Raw genomic sequence first — 18,543 nt, 5'->3', positions numbered from 1 at the left:
ATCTCACTCCAGTCAAAAGGATAGTTATCAAGAATACAAACAACAATAAGAGTTGGCAAGGATGTGGGGAATAAGACATACTCATACATTGCTGGTGGGACTGCAAATTGGTGCAACCAATCTGGAAAGCAGTATGGAGATTCCTTGAAAAACTGGGAATGGAACCACCATCTGACCCAGCTATCCCACTCCTTGGTTTATACCCAAAGGACTTAAAAACAGTGTATTACAGGGACACAACCACATCAGTGTTTATAACAGCACAATTCACAATAGCTAAATTGTGGAACCAACCCAGATGCCCTTCAATAGATGATTGGATAAGGAAACTTTGGTGTATATACCCAATGGAACATTACTCAGCATTAAAAGAGAATAAAATCATGGCATTTGCAGGTAAATGGATGGAGTTGGAGAATATCATGCTAACTGAAGCAAGCCAATCCCAAAAAAAACAAAGGCCAAATGTTTTCTCTGATATGTGGATGCTGATCCATAATGGGGGTGGGGTGGGGAGCATGGGAGGAATGGAATAACTTTAGATCTGAAAGGGGAGGGAAAGGAAGGGAGGGGTCATGGGGTAGGAATGAGATGGCCATCATTACTCTAAGTACATGTATGAAGACACGAATAGTGTGACTCTACTTTGTGTACAACCAGAGAAATGAAAAATTGTGCTCTATATGTGTACTATGAATTGAAATGCATTCTGCCATCATATATAATTAGAATAAAAAAATTTTTAAAAAAGATGTGCACTGCAATCTCACAACAATCTGCTGTCAAAGTAACTAAAAAATATACTAAAGAAAAAAAAAATCATTGAAAGCTCTTCCCCTGGCTCTGTGCCCCAGGCCTGGCAGACTCAGGCAAGGTGTGGCTGCCTCGGGGCTTTTGCACAAGTGCATTCCTGTCCCTGCCACCTCCTCCCTGGCTCCCTGTGCCCCTCAAGGTCTCAGATGAAGTCTTCCTAACTATCCTAACAACAGTCTCCCCCAGCATAGCCCTTCATCACATAAATTTGCAATTTATATATTTTCATGTACTTCTTTGTCATCTCTCACATTAGACTCCATTAGAGAGGGCTTCTCTCTCTCTTCTTTACTCTCTCTCATTATGTAACAGGAAGGTCTTTCTCTTTCACACATCACCTTGTGCCTTGCAGGTAATAGGCCAGTCACAAAATAATTGTTTTAAAATGCACAGCATTGTACTTCACCTTTACCTGATCTCTTTTCTCATAACTAGACCCAGCAGGCAACTAAAAAGCTCAGAATGACCACCAACACCTGCCCAGGTGGCAGCTGTCTTGCTGTCTAGGGACAAGGCAGAGAGAAGGGGGAGCAGAGATGCTATTTCATGTCCTGCTGGGTCTTCAGACCAGGCCTTGGCAAACTTTTTCTGTAACGTGTTAAATAATAAATATTTTAGGCTTTGTAGGCCGTATACAATGTTGCACATTGTTTCTTTCTTCTGTTTTCTAACAACCCGTTTAAAAATGTAAACATTATTCTCAGCTCCACGGCTGTACTAAAAAGGGCTGAGGGTGGGGTTTGGCCCACAGCCTGTAGTTTTCCAACTTCTGTGCTATACACTAACACATTATCTAAGTTGTAAGCATCTTAAGTCCAAGCCTGAGTTTTTTACTTGTATTCCCTTATACCAGGCATAGTACTGAGCACAAAGTAGGTATTCTCAGTAAAGGAGAACTCAGTGAAGTTGATTGGAATTGGGGGCAGAGAAGAGAAAAGAGGCCAGGTTTGATGTAATAGGTGTTTCCTAGGAAGACATGGCCTGTGGCCCAGGCTGATGACCCAAGGACTTATAGGTAATGAGAAGAACTTCCCACACCACAGGTCCTCTCCCACAGCCTTGGAAGTCCCAGCTCCTGACATTCTCCCCTTCCAGGAAGCTGCTCCTGTTGCTCCTATTTACAGTGTAGCTGGCTGGGCCCTGGAAAGAAGCCATCTTTCCCCATAGGTGCTCTTGTGCTGTGCTCTCTCGCCTTGATAGTTAGGAAGACTTTCTTGCCATCTAGCACTCTGAAAATGCTGTCAAAAGGTAACTACTGCCTCCAGAGGGAAGAAGAATTTGGCCAATATGGAATTACCTACTCAACTGCTACCAGCACTGCTCAGATGACAGCCAGGAACCCTCCTGAAAACAGCTTGTGGATGGGAGCAAGTTTCTGAACCTGCCACAGTTCCCATTCTTGAGATACTGGTAGTAGATGAAGGAAGCAGGAAGGTATAAGTGGATAGGGAAGCTCCATGGAGATCATCATGGCCACAGTCCCCACGCCTGGAATCACTGGAATGTCAGGATATCGCAGCGCCTCCTGAGAGTCCTGAAATATGCAAGATGGCTTTCCCTGAGACTTTCTTGCTTGCCCACACTCGCGCAGTCTGAGGTCAGAGCCACCTGCCTCCAGACAGGGGTGCCTTTTTCCTCTGGCATCCAAAAAGCTCAGAATGACCACCTACACCTGCCCAGGTGGCAGCTATCTTGTTGTCCAGGGAGAAGGCAGGGGGAAGGGGGAGCAGAGATGCTATTTCATGTCCTGCTAGGTCTCCAGCCTCCACGAGGGAGTGGAGCCACCCACAGCCAGAAGACTGGCTCCATCTCCAGGCATTTCCGTCCTCCTCTTTCACATCTTGAGATCCCAGAATAATTCACTGCAGTGTTCTTTGTCAAGTCTCTGCCACCCCATATTCACCTCCCCATCTTTATGGAAGAAAAAAAGGAACAAATGGTCCCTTGGGCGTTGTAATCAAGCAAGCAGATGCTTCCAAAGGGAGGTAAGTGTCAGATGCGTAACTACATGACTGAGGAAAACACATTATCTAACCAAGCTGCACTCTGATGCAGCAAGTCCTACATTTTAGATAAGAAAGAAGCAAAAGGGTGGAAATACTTTATTTAAAGACAGACTGTGAGTTAGTGGTAGAGCAGGAAACTGCATCAAACTCCCTCGATTCATATGAGGTCTTATCCGCCAGAGGAGCCAAGAGTGTGGGCAGTGACCTTAGGGGACAAGGAACAAACGATCTGGGGAGGAAAGGAATGGCAGCCTGAGGAAATACTTTGGAAAAAGCAAATTAAAATCCCAAGGTCACTGTAGATGTTCTGATGGGGGCTTGGGGATTCTGTGTTTCTGAAGAAGGTAATTCCAAACCAAGTAAAAATATGACTTTGGGACTTAATTCTGCATGTCTAACTTGGGAAAACTAAGACAGTGAAATGGAGAAGAAACTGTAAGAAATATTGGATACACAATATCACAGAGACAATATTCTGTAGGAAACTCAAAAGCAAAAGCAATTCTATAAATGTTAAATGTACTGACAAGAGAGCTGACAGGGGCTGAGAGGTGAATGCTGTTTTATTCCTGAACTTTAATGAAAGTTACAATTTCCTCTTGCTAGCTGCTATGGCTTGGAAATAGTTTGCCCCCAAAGGCTCATGTGCTGGAGGCTTGGTCCCAGTGTGGAGATATCAGAGGTGTTGGAACCATTTAGAGGTGGGGCTTAGTAGAAAGTGATTAGGTCATTGGGGGTGCTGCTTTGGGAAGAGATTAATGTAGTTCTCATGGTAATGGATTGTTAGTAAGTGAGGCCACCCACTGCACTTGGATCCTTCTGCATGTAGCTGATTCCCTTTCTATTCCTCTGCCATGTTGTGACCCAGACAAATGGACCCAAACATATCAGGCCCCTGATCTTGAATAATAGTTTCTAAAACTATGAGTTCAACAAATCTCTTTTCTTTATAAAGTAGCCTGCTAAGTATTTCGTTATAGCAACAGAAAACAGACTAATATATCACCATCAGAGTTGTAATTTTTGAGTTGTATGTTGCCAAAACAGGTTAGAATTGAACAATGTCAAGAATGTATATTTTTCCTTATATCTGATACGATCTGTGGCACTTTGGGAAAGGAATGGTTGAAGCATTCTTCTAAGTTACCATGTGTAAATGTCCAGACATGATGGGGTTTTCCAAAGCCACTTGGGAGCATTTGACTGTTGCCACCACCATTTGAAACAGGGTACAGGTTCCTTTGGCTGAGCTGGGCTAGGACAATCAGACAATTATCTCAAGTCATCAGAAATATACCAAGGATGCAGTCAGGGTGTGGGGTGGGATTAGAAATAGAATCACTAATTCCAAGGGGGTGACATGAAGTGGATGTGGCAAATAGCAAGTTAGATCTCACAAAGGAATTAAGGCTCAGAACACAAACCAAGACAACAACATATGAAGTGAGAGTTAAAAGTGGTGGTCAGAAGCATCGTGTTTGGCTAAGATCAGTAATGCCAGAGAAGCTGGTGAGCAGCTCAGTGTGAAGATCCTCCTCCACTTGGACCCATATTGTAGGTTAAGCTCCATATGCCAGTGTTTCCATGAGACCTGGCAGCCAGGTTCTGCGTGTCCACATGAGGAGACCTAGCCAATGTAGACTTGTCCTGGTGAAAATCTTTTCCCCAACCCTCTGTTTAATACACATATAAGTAATTCTAAATAACACGCATGTATTTTCAGACGCATTTGAAAAGATGGCCCCAACATTTGATGAACTAGAGTTGGAACTCAACACAAAGCACTGCATGACAGGAGCAGTTTGGTGATTGTCAGGCAACATGGAAAGGCAGGGAGGCCAGCTGCCCGGGGACAGCCAGCTCTCAGCTAGCTCCAGGTGGAGAATGCCACATAAGGTTTCACTTGGAGGTCCTCTTCCCTCTGACACTAGACATTTAGGAGCTTCTTACTATCTGGTGGTGTGGAATCAGGTTTAAAAAAAAAAAAAGGGAAGGATTTAGAAACTATTTTAATCTAGTAAATTACAACCAGGAAGGTAGGTCTTCAGGGGAGGAAAAATCTCCGAAGTCAGTATCCTGGCACTATCTGATGTCTGGGCTATGTGGGGCTAAAAAGTGTTCCTTCCTAATGGTGCACTGGGGACAGGGGAAGTGCTACCTACCGAGTGAAGCCGACTCAAACCCACTGCTTTTTTCTCATTTGGGTTGAGAAAGCTGGAACACTTTGGCCTTGAAGACTAGGCATTTTGCATATCAAATTACTACAGAATGAAGGTGTCCTTGACTTGCAACTTGAACCTGACATATTTATAAGAAAAATAAACTAAACAAAAAAAGAAACAAAGGGAACAAGATTAAAAGATATTATCTGCTTAGAGAAAGCTGCACAATGCTTATTGGCTGATTGATTAATACAACATAACAACCACTTAAATCTGCCTCCTCTGTGGAAAAACACTGAGAAGTTATGCTGGGATTGTATTAAAATGCTGCCCAGCTTTAAGTTATGTTTTACTCATTATCACAGTTATAGACTTTTCACTTAGTAAGGATGGTAACCAAATAATCAAAGCAAGTAGGTTCTGAGTAATTCTGAAAGTTTTGAGACCTGCCACTAGAAAGATATTCTGAAATAGAAATCTGTCTAGTGCCAAGTACAATGGTGCATGCCTGTAACCCCAGCAACTTGGGAGGCTGAGGCAAGAGAATTGCCTTGGCAGATTAGGAAAACCCTCAGCAACTTATGAGACCCTGTCTCAAAATAAAAAAAGGGCAGTAGATGTAGCTCAGTGGTGAAGCACCATGGGGTTCTATCTTCAGTGCCATAAAAAAAATAATATATAATAAAATAAAATGAAAAATAAGAAAGAAAGAAAAGGAAGAAGAAGAAGAATAGAAAAGAAAGGAAATCTGTTTAGGGTAGGGCTTCTCCTACCTGGCAATATCCTCATTTTAGATTCAATAATTTTTGTTGAGTGGGACCATTCTATGCATTACAGGATGTTTAGCTGTATCAGAGACCTCTAGCCACTGAATACCAGTAATGATACTCCTCCCTAAGTCATGACTATCAAAAATGCTTCCAAAGATGTCCCCTGAAGGGTAAAATCACCCTAGTGATCATACCATTATGTACATATGCTAAAGTAAAAGGGACCAAGTCAGACACTGAAGGATCTCATACTGATTATTACATGTTATTTGGACATTTAAAAAAGTATGCGGAAATGCTGAGAGCAAAAGTATACTCACTGTGCACAAGAAAACAGAAATCTCTCCACATCAGCAGCAGAGTGAGTTTTGTAAAGCCTTCTGCATCGTACTCCACGACTCCTCTAAGTAACACAAACACACACAAAAACCCTCATAAAAATAAAGTATAGAAGAGATGGAGCCAAGTGAAGAATATCTTGGTGAGGTCAGGTTCTCTTAATCTTTTGTGGATTCCAGAGAATAGGATCATGGGAAAGGCATTGCCTTTAGGTTTAAGTCACAGCTTTTCTATTTACTGTTTGCTATAACATAAGCAAATTGCTTAACCTTTAGAATCTCAGTTTCCTCATCTGTAGAATGAGTATACTTATATTTGTAAACTTCATTACAGGGTTGTGAAAAACAAAACAAACCATAAAATGCAAATATTAGCTACTAAAGGGAAAAGTTGAGAAATCAGGTCAGCAATGACCTCATAATACCAAAATGTCACCATGCTATCTGTACAATGATCTTTAAAGTCTTACTTTCACTTGGGACTACACAGCAATGAACGATGACAATATTATTACGTTTGAGATCAGATATTACTTTTCTTCCAAAGTATGTGGAATCCTTTCTCTTGCCCTGCCCTCCCTTCCCAATGGACTCAAGATAGTAGCAATGTCAGATGGGAGAGTGGTGAGTGCAGGGGCCAGCAAAGTGCTGGTCTGCTGGCCCCATTTGCTTCTTTCAAGAGCAGACTGTGCCAGGGGGTATCACTACTATAATGTGACAATATCAGCCACAATCTTTGAAAGGGAGTGATTCATCCTCCCAAGAAGATCTTTGTTGTCCTTAGAAATGCCCTTTCCCTGGCCAAATCAGTCCAATCAGACCATCAATATTGATGATCTCCCATAGGAAGAGATAGTTGTGTTGCTTGGAAAGGTAAAGGAACAAGGATCCTGAGGGCTAAGGGATTTGCTCAAAAGATGGCTGGTATATCACTCAGATGTGCCTGAAGTCAACTATTCTGTTGACCAGTTTTATTTTTCTTTATAAATTTATTTATAATTAACCCAATATTATAAAACTTATAACTAAACTTTTTAGATCCTGTACCCAAAGGCAAAAATAAGCACACATTTTTTTATTATGCTCACAATACAGTAACACAGTAGTACTTATTTATAATTTAGCACTAATTGTATATAAGTATGACTATATTATTATAATATGTGCATAAAACATACACAAACATGTAAATTAAAAAAGAATGATATTTTGGGGCTGGGGATGTGGCTCAAGCGGTAGCGCGCTCGCCTGGCATGCGTGTGGCCCGGGTTCGATCCTCAGCACCACATACAAGCAAAGATGTTGTGTCCGCCGAGAACTAAAAAATAAATATTAAAAAAAAAGAATGATATTTTAAAACAAATACATATCATAATTTTCTTGTACCCCAGGAAAGTTGTGTCCTTTGGAGGGCACTGTGCTAGCTTCTACCATTTTCAATTATATATACTAAAGATAATCTTACTCAAAAATTAGAAGATCAAAGGTATCATTTCGTAGTCACTATATCAAAAATACTTCCTCAAAATGTTGATAAATAAAACAGAAAAAAATCTCAATTATTAGAGAGTCATGTAAAAGACAGTCATTTTGCTTGGATACTGACATTTCTGTTTTGGAGTAAGGAAAATTCCATAATGGATAATAAGAAAATTGCTTAACATTGTTTTGGGGAGTCAGACATTTTGCTTTAACTGTGCCAGTTTGAAAATGATACCCCAGGGAGCTGCCAGCCTTATTCTTGGTTTCCTTCTCTCTTACCTATTCCCAAGTTCCTAATTTCTTCTATTATTTAAAATTTAAATTTTGTTACTATATGTGTGTGTGTGTGCGCGCATACGTGTGTGCATGTGTGTGTGTGCATATGTGTGTGCATGTGTGTGTATAAAATTTATCCAACTTCTCTGGAATAAGGCTGGGTATAATGAGACCATTAAAATCCTTAGTGCTCAGTTCCACCCAATGGGCAGAAAGCTCTATCTCTTCAGACCCGAGGGAAAGGCACTGCCTCTTCCATGGAGCTGAACCTCAGCAGAAGCTTGATAAGGCGCCAACAGCATAAAAGTAAATAGGGCCACAGAGTATCATGGCCTCTGGCAGAGGAGGAAAGGGCAGACACATGGGACAGCGGCAGCAGGAGGTACCACTGTCCCTACAGTCACATACTTTTCCCTTTTCCCACATGGTACCTTCTTCCAACTCACTTTTCTTTTTTGGTTCCAGGAATTGAACTCAGGGGCACTCAACCACTGAACCATATCCCCAGCCCTATTTTGTATTTTATTTAGAGAAAGGGTCTCACTGAGTTGCTAAGCCATTGCTGAGTCTGGCTTTGAACTCATGATCCTCCTGTTTCAGCCTCCTGAGCTTCTGGGATCACAACAGTGCACCACTGTGCCTGGCCTTCCAACTCACTTTTGTGTCTAGTGTTAGATATTTATTTATTTATTTATTTATTTTAGTTGTAGGTGGATACAATTTTTTCTTTTTTTAATGTGGTGCTGAGGATTGAATCCAGTGCCTCACGCATGCTAGGGGAGCACTCTACCACTGAGCCATAACCCCAGCCCATAGTGTTAGATTTTCTTTGCAAATCTGTGTGGCACCATTGGCAGTATTGTCCTTTCAGTTTCTGCCCGGCTTCCCCTCTTCTAGGTGTGTGACTTCTATCAGGTTACTGAACTTCCAACAGATTCACAGATGTGTCAAAAATGCCTGCCTGGTTCACTTCATGGGTACTGTGAGAAGACAGAGGTGAAAGCGCAGTATGAACTACAAAAAGCTGTACAAGAAGCAGTATTACTACCATCACTGCTGAAGGTACTATTACCATTATTACTGCAGGCATTATTACCATTATTATTATAAGCACTATTAACATTAGTACTGCAGGTTTTGCTACCATTATTAATTCAGGCATTAACACCATTATTACTATAGGGTTTACTTCCATTATTACTGCAGGCATCACTACCATTATTGCTACACACAGTACTACCATTATTACTGCAGGTTTTGCTCCCATTATTACTGTAGGCAGTACTACCATTATTGCTTATTGCTGGGGTAGGGGGCAGACATGCTGCTGCGAGGGTGGGGGAGATATCTGATTCTATTATTTGCTAAAGAATGCTTTAAAAAATGTCACCCCAGGAACTTTAGTGTAAACAACATGCCAAAAAGAATCAAAATGGCATTGCAAAGATCTCATATGTAATAATTAAATGCTATTTTCTTAAGTCTCCATAGTAGACTCATGAGCAAGTGAGGGCATGGTTGGTACATGGGTTTAAACAGAGCAGAACTTACGTGCCGAAGTGACTGAGGAAAGCAGCAATGTACTCTCTTCTTTTGTGATATCCTTGAATCACATACTGCACCTGGAATAGGATCCCAAAGCTGAGAATTAGCACAGAAAAAATTTTAATGCTTTATTATGAAAAATTTCAAAGATTCCTATCCATACTCGACAACTATGAATATTTTGCCTAGTTGCTTTATCCAAGGATCTACCTACCTATCAACCTATCAATCAATCTTGCTGAAACATTTCAAAGGAAATTAGAGACATCATGACAGTTCACCCCTAAATACTTCAGTATGTAACCCCCAAACTAAGATATTCTCCTACATAATCATAATACCATTATCATATCTAACAAATTTAGCAGTCATTTCCTGATATCATCTAGTTCCCTGTCCATTTTCAGAATTTCCCAACTATTCCCAAAACATTTTTTAAAAAGCAGTGTACAACCCAAGGATGAGATATTTAATGTTTTAATGTCTTCAAGTCTTTTAATCAAGAATAATAGCATCTCCTCAAGTATGTGTACATGTCTGTGTGTGTCCATGTGTGCACACACAAGACACTGACTTTTCAAAGAAACTGGATTAGCTGCCTAGAAAATGTCTCAATTCTCTTAACTGCTTCCTTTCTTTTTCCTTTACCTTATGTATTTCCTATAAATTGAAATTTAAAGCTAGGAGTGTGATTAGACTCAGGTTAAACATTTTTGGAAAGAAAGTTTCATAGGTAAAATGGGGCATCAATGGATCACTTGATTAAGATGACAGCCAGATCACGCCACTGTAGAGGGCTTTTGCCCTGTCACAGTGAGTATCAACCATAATATATCCCCCACCCCAGGTGACCACCTAATACATCATCATCATCAAACATTCACTGAATGGTTTTGGTATCTGTTGGGAGATTTTTATTTGAATCAATTTTTTTCATAATGACCTGCAAAATGGTGATTTTTGAACTTTATCATTCCCTTTGCATTTATAAGCTGATGTTCTCAGCAAAGAAGCCCTTTTTCTCACTAATTTGGGGTGGGTTTTTTTTTTCTCTCTTTTTTTTTTTTGGTTATCTTGAACTCCTATTGAAAAGGCAATATAATGCTTTATTCTTTCTTTTTAAAATCCTTTAGATTTTAAATTGAAATAAGTGTTCAGAATAAGACATATTACAATAGGAGATTTTATTTTGCCTTTTTATATTTCCTTGTTATCATCAAATGACAGTTTCTATTTAAAAAATGTGAACTCATTAAGCTAGGTAGTTGAAAGTCATTTATGCACCAGCCTCCAACATGAAAATATGTTTTTTGTAATGTCTTCATAATGGTAGAAAGAAACACTGGGAAAGTGAGACCCCCAAAATTGTTTATACTGGCTATAGCCAAACAGCATTTCCTTGGCTAATGAAAGCTCAAGATAAAGTGCTTGGAATAACCTTGACACAATTGGTACTGATAGCCATGCTGCACCCTTTAAAAGTAAAACAATTCTATTTATACAATAGGGGTTTTATGTCAATTTATAAAAACAGTGCTTACTTTGCAGGCTTAATGCAGGATCAGAAATGTTATTTTCGGAAAAGAAAAACAGATGATAAGTTTGCTTAAGTGGTTTTGTTTAAAAAGGGGATGAAAACAGTTCTGTGTACTTGGTTTTAAAAACAGAAAACCATTTTAACAGAAACCCACAACAAAACTGGCTACAAAGATAGATTCCAATGTAATTATGGAAATTCATTTGAAGAGATTGTTCCTAAAAGCAGCCCATACTGTCCTCGTTTGGAGCAAACAGAAGAACACCAATTTCAAAAGACAAGTAAAATTAATGAAAGGGAAACAGATAAGAAAAACTGACTGATTCTTATATTTCTGGGAAAATGATAAAAAATTTTTTGAGGAAAATATATGACTAGAAATTAATCTCAATTGGAGAGCTTTAAAAAGGCTTTTCTTCTCAGTTCTGGAAGACCCAATTTGCATTTTTCTCTATAATTCTGGGACACAGATTGGAAAGCAGTGCAAAGCCCAGAATGTAAATAAGAATCCTGCCCTCCCCTCAGTCCTGCAGGAGGGCAGCAGCTAGGGGAATTTGGTCTCATGAGAAGCCACCCCTCCAAGACAGTTGAATGCCCTGGAATCTGGGCCAGGCCCACAGACTGCAGAGTTGCCAGATTTTAGTTTCTCTGATATTTGAAAAATAATATGGAAGCCTCTGAAATATTATTGTTCTTTTAAAGTCTTTTCTATATAGAGAAGAACAATGTTTTGAACCAGGAGAGACAAACAAACAAAAGATCTCTTTCCAAGCTAATATACACAAGTCAACAGGAGTAAAGAAAAGAGCACTTTGCAGAGGCTCCGGAGGGTGAGGTAGGAGGATCACAAGTTCAAAACCAGCCTCAGCATCTTATCGAGGCTCTCATCAACTTAGCAAGACCCTGCCTCAAAATAAAAAATAAAAGGGCGGGGGAGTGGCTCAGTGGTTAAGCACCTCTGGGTTTAATCGTTTAATCCCTAGTACAAAAAAGAGAGAGAGGGAGAGAGGGAGGGGGGGAGAGAGAGAGAGAAGTACTTTGGCAATTAAATAAACTGAGTCACAATCCATGTGGGAGGGTAAAGAGAGAGTTGATTATGCATTAACACCTCTAGTTTTCAGCTAAATATGTTGATTGGACATTAACAAATATATATATTTTTTTTTTTTTTAATATTTTATTTTTTTTTAGTTTTCGGCGGACACAACATCTTTGTTTGTATGTGGTGCTGAGGATCGAACCCGGGCCGCACGCATGCCAGGCGAGCGCGCTACCGCTTGAGCCACATCCCCAGCCCAACAAATATATTCTTATATTTTTTGGAAATAGTTGACGACCACCATTATGGTAAAATCATTTACTTGGCAATGTTATAGCTCATTAATGCACCTAAGATAAAGCTTCAGTGACATGCCTGTGTAGAAGACCAGCTGAACTGGAATCTTGCCCTGAGGAGGAAGAGTCTAGCAAACTGCTTCCAGACCTGACAGGAAGCACCAAGGACTGACTATTAAAAAGTGAGTTACCAAAAAAATCAGAAAGAAATGAAGGCAGTTTTAAAGAACTATTCTGATAGTAATTTTTGGCAAACATGCATAGATGTATGCATGCACCAGATAACTGGGAAATGAAGGGGTTCAAAAATTCAAAACCACAAGAAGATACAAGATATAGCAAAAACTTAGGGAATAAAGGAAATTCATGAAAAAGGTGACTTAAATTTCCAAGTCTGAGTTAAGGGATAAAGATAAGACTGGAATATGAGGTCAGCAGTCTTAGAAGTCAAAGAAATAGGACAAGAAACAGATGAACTGTAATTCAAAGTAGGAATGAAAGTGTCACATGGAAGACGAAACCAGGAAGGCAGTCTGAGGTGGGTGATACACGATGGTGCTGGGTCCGTGCTGGAGGAGTCACAGTTGGAGGAGTCACAGCTGGAGGAGACAGGGTACTTGCTTTTTTACCTTGTTGGTGAGCAGGTGGCATACTTGAGGAACATAATCGATAAGACATCCTCCTCCGGGAAAAGCTGGGATATGGAGAGCTGAGGAGCCTCCAAGTGCACTGAAAAGAAAAGAGTACAAGACATTGTTCTTAGGGCTCGAGCAACACAGGCAGGGACACTGCCAAGCAGACGTGGGTTCTTCAATCAAAGCCCAGCTGGCAATTGCTTTGAATCAATAATGATGGGAAAAGAGCTTTACTTTACTATTAAATTTCTATATTACATTATGTGGCACATCATTAAAAACAACTGAGGGTCTTCTCACCCAACAGTACAAATTAGCAAATTTTGATTGGCCCAGGTAAACTGGCTTACCAATAGGTTATTGAAACATACTTTTAGACTCTTCTTTATGCCCAATTCATTGAAAATTATTCATGGAACAGCTGTACTATACTAAAATGAAGATATAACATAATATTATAAAAGTATATTAAAGTTCTCCAGCTTATAAGCTGTGTTATCTTGTTTTTAAAGGCATATAAGGAGAATGTATGGTCTAAACAAGGTATAGTCAACAATCATTGATCCAAATGCTAAAACACGATGATTCAGAAATAGTTTCCAGAATTTTCATGGAACTGAAATTTTTTCAGTTTAAATTACCCAGCATATAATTATTAGAAGAAACTGTTCAGAACTTTATAGCTTGCATTTCTTTTACCACCTTTAATTTTTCCTTTTGCCCTCATTTGTTTTTCTTAATTTTATTTTAATATACATATTTCTATAAGTCCCTTAAAACCTCTCTGTAATATGGTGGGATGTTAAAAAAAAACACTTTAAAATCCTTTAATTCTGTGATTACTCATTATCCAAGTCCCCACACTTACAAGGTTATAAATGGAAAACAAGCATGCCACAAGAACTGCCTAAAAAAATCATTCCTAAAGAGGTCAGGGCGGATTCGCTGAGTCTAGGGTTTGTGACACAGGGAACATGTCTAATTACTAAAAGGACTCCAGACCCATCCTACATTGAGTGGATTTCTGAAATTAATTTTTCTGGCAAAGATAAATTTTATGCTTTGTTTATGGGAATGAAAAATTCCAACAAGCAAAAGTCCAGGTACTGTGAGGAGTCGAAGTATTCGAGTGTAAATATTCGATACTGACTTTTTCTACTCAGATGATAACTAAAAGTGCAGCTCTTCTGACAACGGAGAGCACCATAAGACAGCATTTGCCTCAGTATGACATTAACGAATCATCTGCGCACTGCAACTGCACACAATCAGCAGCACTATCACTGCCTTTTGCTACTGTTGGAGTCGATGCTGCATGAGATGTAACCTAAACTCTGGGAAAATTCCCATGACTTCCTGTGAACCAGAGCCATGTTTTTTGTCCTCTCTTTGCATGCAGGAAAGATGCAAGAAGGCACACATTTCAGTAGAAGGTTCTAATGATTCCGTTAGGATGGAAAACTGACCAAGAAGAAGATTCTACAGGACAAAAATAAATTAATCAATCCATTATTTATACCTTGTGGCTATTCATTAAACATCCATATAACATAGACAATGCCAAGCTCCAGGCTGCTCATATCTTATTTACAGAACCAATCTTTCACATTACACTGTTCCAAAAAAGAAATAATTTGGGTGGTTCCTTGGAATTGACTGTAATGGGCTTTGACTTATATAACATATTATAGGGCAAGTCTTTAATCATTCATTGAATTGCACACCAGGAAGGAAACTAGTCTGTGGGTAATCCTCTGAACTTGAATCTCTCTGTTTCTCTCTCTGCTTGATTTGTGTCATTCTGAAAGACAGCCATGAGGCAAAAATTACCTAGAATGAAGGAAAGATGTAGAAGTACGAAGAAATCCCACCGCTTTGCTGCCAGGCCCCTGTTTCTGCTCCCTGCTCCAGTGATGACTAAGACCTTACCCTGGTACTCATTGCTCGATCTTATTATCTAACTTAATCCCCCGGCTACTCAATGAAGTGGGAATTACCATTATAATTTCACAGGTGAAGAAAAGGCCTGGAGAGCACAGGAATTGTCTCAGCTTCACACACCCAGTGAGTAGTAGCACCAAGATGGGATCCCAACCTGCTGCCTGCTGCCAGGGTCCATGCTGTTTCTGATGAAATAGGTTGCCTCCTTGAGGGAGGGGGATTTTTATTTATTTAATTTTTGGGGGGGTGCTGGGAATGGTGTCCAGGGCTGTGTGCGAGTGCTGAGCTGGTTTAGGACAAAGGGCCCCTAGGGGCACTCAGACCAAGGCTAAGGCAGACCCTGAGGCACAGTTCATCTTTTCTGCAGTCATCTGCTCAGCAGCCAGGGGAGCTCTCCTCCTCCAGTTGTTCACGCACCAGTATCCCCACCCCCACTGCCGCCCCACCCTCAACTATCAGATTCACTTGATCTTGGATGTGATGGGCCAACCACTCCAGCATGTCTACTTTGAGTGACTTAGCCAGTTATGCAGGGCAGGCCTCCTTGTGTGAAGCACTTCAGGACCCATGACAGACTATTTTAGGTGAGTTTATTTTTTAAAGGATGCTTATTTCACCCTTTGTTTAACTCAGTAGTTTCTTAGCTTGTAAGGGTACAAAACCTAGCATTCAGGGTCACACACTGATATGTGCTGCTGATTCATGTATAAATATCCGCCTCATGGGTAAATATTTAACAGGCTTGCTATAGCTCCAATGCTGCTGCAACCATACTGAATAAACAAAGTCAAGTGCCATGAAATAAAAGATCTATTATATTTTTAAAGGGTGGAAGGTGGAGGTAAGGTCTTGTGATCTCTAATTAGTTAATACTGATGAAGGGGGGAAAAAAAACCAGGCTGAGCATGTACAACAGAAAACTCACCTGTGCAGAGATTCCAGGGCTCACTGAGATGCCCCCAGGAATGCAGCTGGCAGGAGACCCAGGGCCTGACTAACTCTCTCCTGGCTGAGCCAGGGCTAGGGCGGGGTGAGGAGCAGATGAAAGGGATCACTTGGTGCTACTGCTTCTGATCTCTAGAGAGGGGCAGGGAGCAGGAAGGGACAAAAAGGTGAGGAAAAGTAATCGGGGTGTCAAGGGTTTTAGGTTGAACTTGGGAGGAGAAAAGGGTGAAGAGGGCTGTTTTGATAGAAAGCGCCTTCTATGATTTCATGGACTAATGTGAACCATGAAATGAGTTAATAATTCTTAGAAATGAAAGTAATCTGTGGATATGAATAAGGATAAGGATAAAGTCAGTTTGAAAAGCTTTTCCACCAATGGAGTTAATTAATTAGACCAAAGGGTAACCAGAAAAGCACTTCCAGCTCTGCCTTATGGGCTCTAAAGGATAAACATTAAGAACTATCTCCGTGGAAGGTATTAATATATTCTTTTCCATGCAGATGAAGTTAACAGAGACCTTTATGAACTTGGTTCTGTCTGCAAATATCGAAGTCTTGACTTGGCGGCAGCATGACAGTGCGAAGGAATCATTTTTGAGTACTGCAACATGGAAAAATGAGGGGAGACAGGCTGTCTGAAAGTCTGACTTGGGTCAATGGGTTTGATTTTGACCATCGCGGAAGAGCAACTCCCCAAATAAAATAAGCAAAACATAATTGTGACTGGAGAAGACCAGAGGGCTAGAGATTCTCCATCATCATTCCTACTTCTGCCAAGTTTTGTCTCATTAGTTCTACTCAACTTTCTCACCAGTGCAGCTGAGGATAATACTACTTGCAAAAAAGAAAATACCAATCCCTTAAAGCATTGAAAGAGGGTCAGAATAATGATGAGAATTACACTGATACAGAGATGACACCAAGCACTTGAAAAGAAACTTTATTCTAGAATGCCTCTGGTTTGAGTCTAAGGGTCATGACAAGGTACTTTCAGAGACACCTGGGTCAGCCTTAGTGCCCTGCTCTTTCCCTTGACTTACGTTTTAAGGGTCAGAAAGTTGGCCTGGCTCCTCTACCACAGCATGATTCAGGGGAGTGTAAGAGGCTGAGGCATGGAAATGGGGAACTTCAAGGTGGTAAATATACCCAAGCTGCCTCTAGCCCCCAAGCTAAGGGAAAGGCCAGAGGAAGGTGCAAGGCCTTCACTCCAATCAACAAACATCCACTGTGTGCCCAGCTCTGTTTAAGGACTCAAGTTTCCCATTCTGACTATGTGACTAGGACTCCACTGTCAAGTCCCTTCAAGGTAGACAAATGCCAGGGACCTCAAGGATCTGGGGCACTGTATGATATAAGAGTATGTTTCCTGGGGGCCTGCCGGGAGAGCCACCGCAATAAAACAAGTCCCTATTATTTACTGAGTACCTACTTTGGCCAGGTGCTCTACTAGGTATTCATAATCTCTAAATCATATGACAATCCTATTCAGTAGATCTAATTATCCCAATTTATAGATGAGGAAACTTAAGTTCTAACAGTTCAAGTGTCTTGTCCAAGATAACCTAATAAATAAGTTTCAGAGATGGGCTTGAACTCAGATCTTTCTGGTTCCAAAGCCTGTGTCCTTTTTTCATTAGGAATTCTTTCACAGAAAGATGGTGTGGAACTAGTGGAATAGTGGACTAAGTGATTGTTCATTGTCTTCAAAACTTTTACCTATAAAATTCATCACCATGTCATTTCACATTCTATTATCTTAAGATAACATATCTTGCAACAAGTTAATCTGATGGGATTTTTAAAAAGTTACTTACAGATTCTAAAAACCCAGAAGGACATAAATAATAAATTGAGGAGAGGGTCTGGTTTTCCAACTGGATTTGTTTTTCTAGTAAAGAATTTTCTAGACTTCTTATCAGTCCTCTCTTATCATTTTATAGATTCAACTGTGAACCATCTCCAGAGGCTCTCAATCCTTCAGCTAAACAAAATCAAACTATAGTCCAGTATGGAAAAATCTCAAGGAGCACAAGAGAAGAGGGAAATAACAGACAGGAGATCAGGATGGGGAGGAGGTCTGGGGAGGTACACTGGACAGGGGCCCAGGGAAGCATCAGTGCAGACCTGGCCATGGCATGTTTGTGATAGATTTAGTACTTCACTAAATAACACTTCACATAAGCAAGGTCTTTGTTAGAGTACTGTGTTCCATTTCTTGTTTCCCATTTTTAGAGAGACATATAAAAATGGAAATGTTCTGAGACAACAGTATGATTAAATGCTCAGAAAATGTTCCTCTTTGGAGCAAAGTCTACAGAAGTTGAAATTGCTAAGTTAAAATACTTAGAGGGTTATGGAATTATTAAATAGAGTAATTTTAAAATATGAAGGCAGGGCTGGGTTGTGGCTCAGCGGTAGAGTGCTTGCCTAGCACGTGCAATGCCCTGGGTTCAATCCTCAGCACCACATAAACATAAATAAATAAAATAAAGATATTGTGTCCAACTACAACTAAAAAATATTTAAGTAAATAAATAAAATATGAAGGTATACTATAAGGGTGAGTTTCATCAGCTGTTCTCTACCCAGGGATAAAATAAACAAAAATAATTTAAACGGCAGTTAAAGGGGACTTGGTTGGTAAATGAATTCTCCATAGAACAAAGTCTCCATTTACTGAGCACTAACTATTGATCAGGCACTAGACCAAGTGCTTCTCCTATATGGTATCATCTATCCATCTCTCCAACCTACAAGA

General features: G+C 40.2%; 1 protein-coding gene across 1 annotated transcript in view; it reads right to left on the bottom strand.

The window, feature by feature from the left end:
• The window catches only part of Babam2 (BRISC and BRCA1 A complex member 2), a 404,038-nt gene that overhangs the window by 71,894 nt on the left and 313,601 nt on the right, over nt 1-18,543 (bottom strand). Inside the window, exons 8-10 of the mRNA XM_046441540.2 lie at nt 12,894-12,993; nt 9,399-9,469; nt 6,072-6,154 (exon numbers count right to left, since the gene is read on the bottom strand). Of these exons, the coding sequence (XP_046297496.1) occupies nt 6,072-6,154; nt 9,399-9,469; nt 12,894-12,993 (254 nt within the window). The remainder of the gene's footprint in view (nt 1-6,071; nt 6,155-9,398; nt 9,470-12,893; nt 12,994-18,543) is intronic.

This window comes from Marmota monax, unplaced genomic scaffold, assembly GCF_021218885.2.
Source record: "Marmota monax isolate L192 unplaced genomic scaffold, Marmota_monax_Labrador192_F-V1.1 WCK01_AAM20220418_F8-fsc00010, whole genome shotgun sequence".
In the NCBI taxonomy this organism is placed as follows: domain Eukaryota; kingdom Metazoa; phylum Chordata; class Mammalia; order Rodentia; family Sciuridae; genus Marmota; species Marmota monax.
This window is presented reverse-complemented; position numbering and strand designations above follow the sequence as displayed.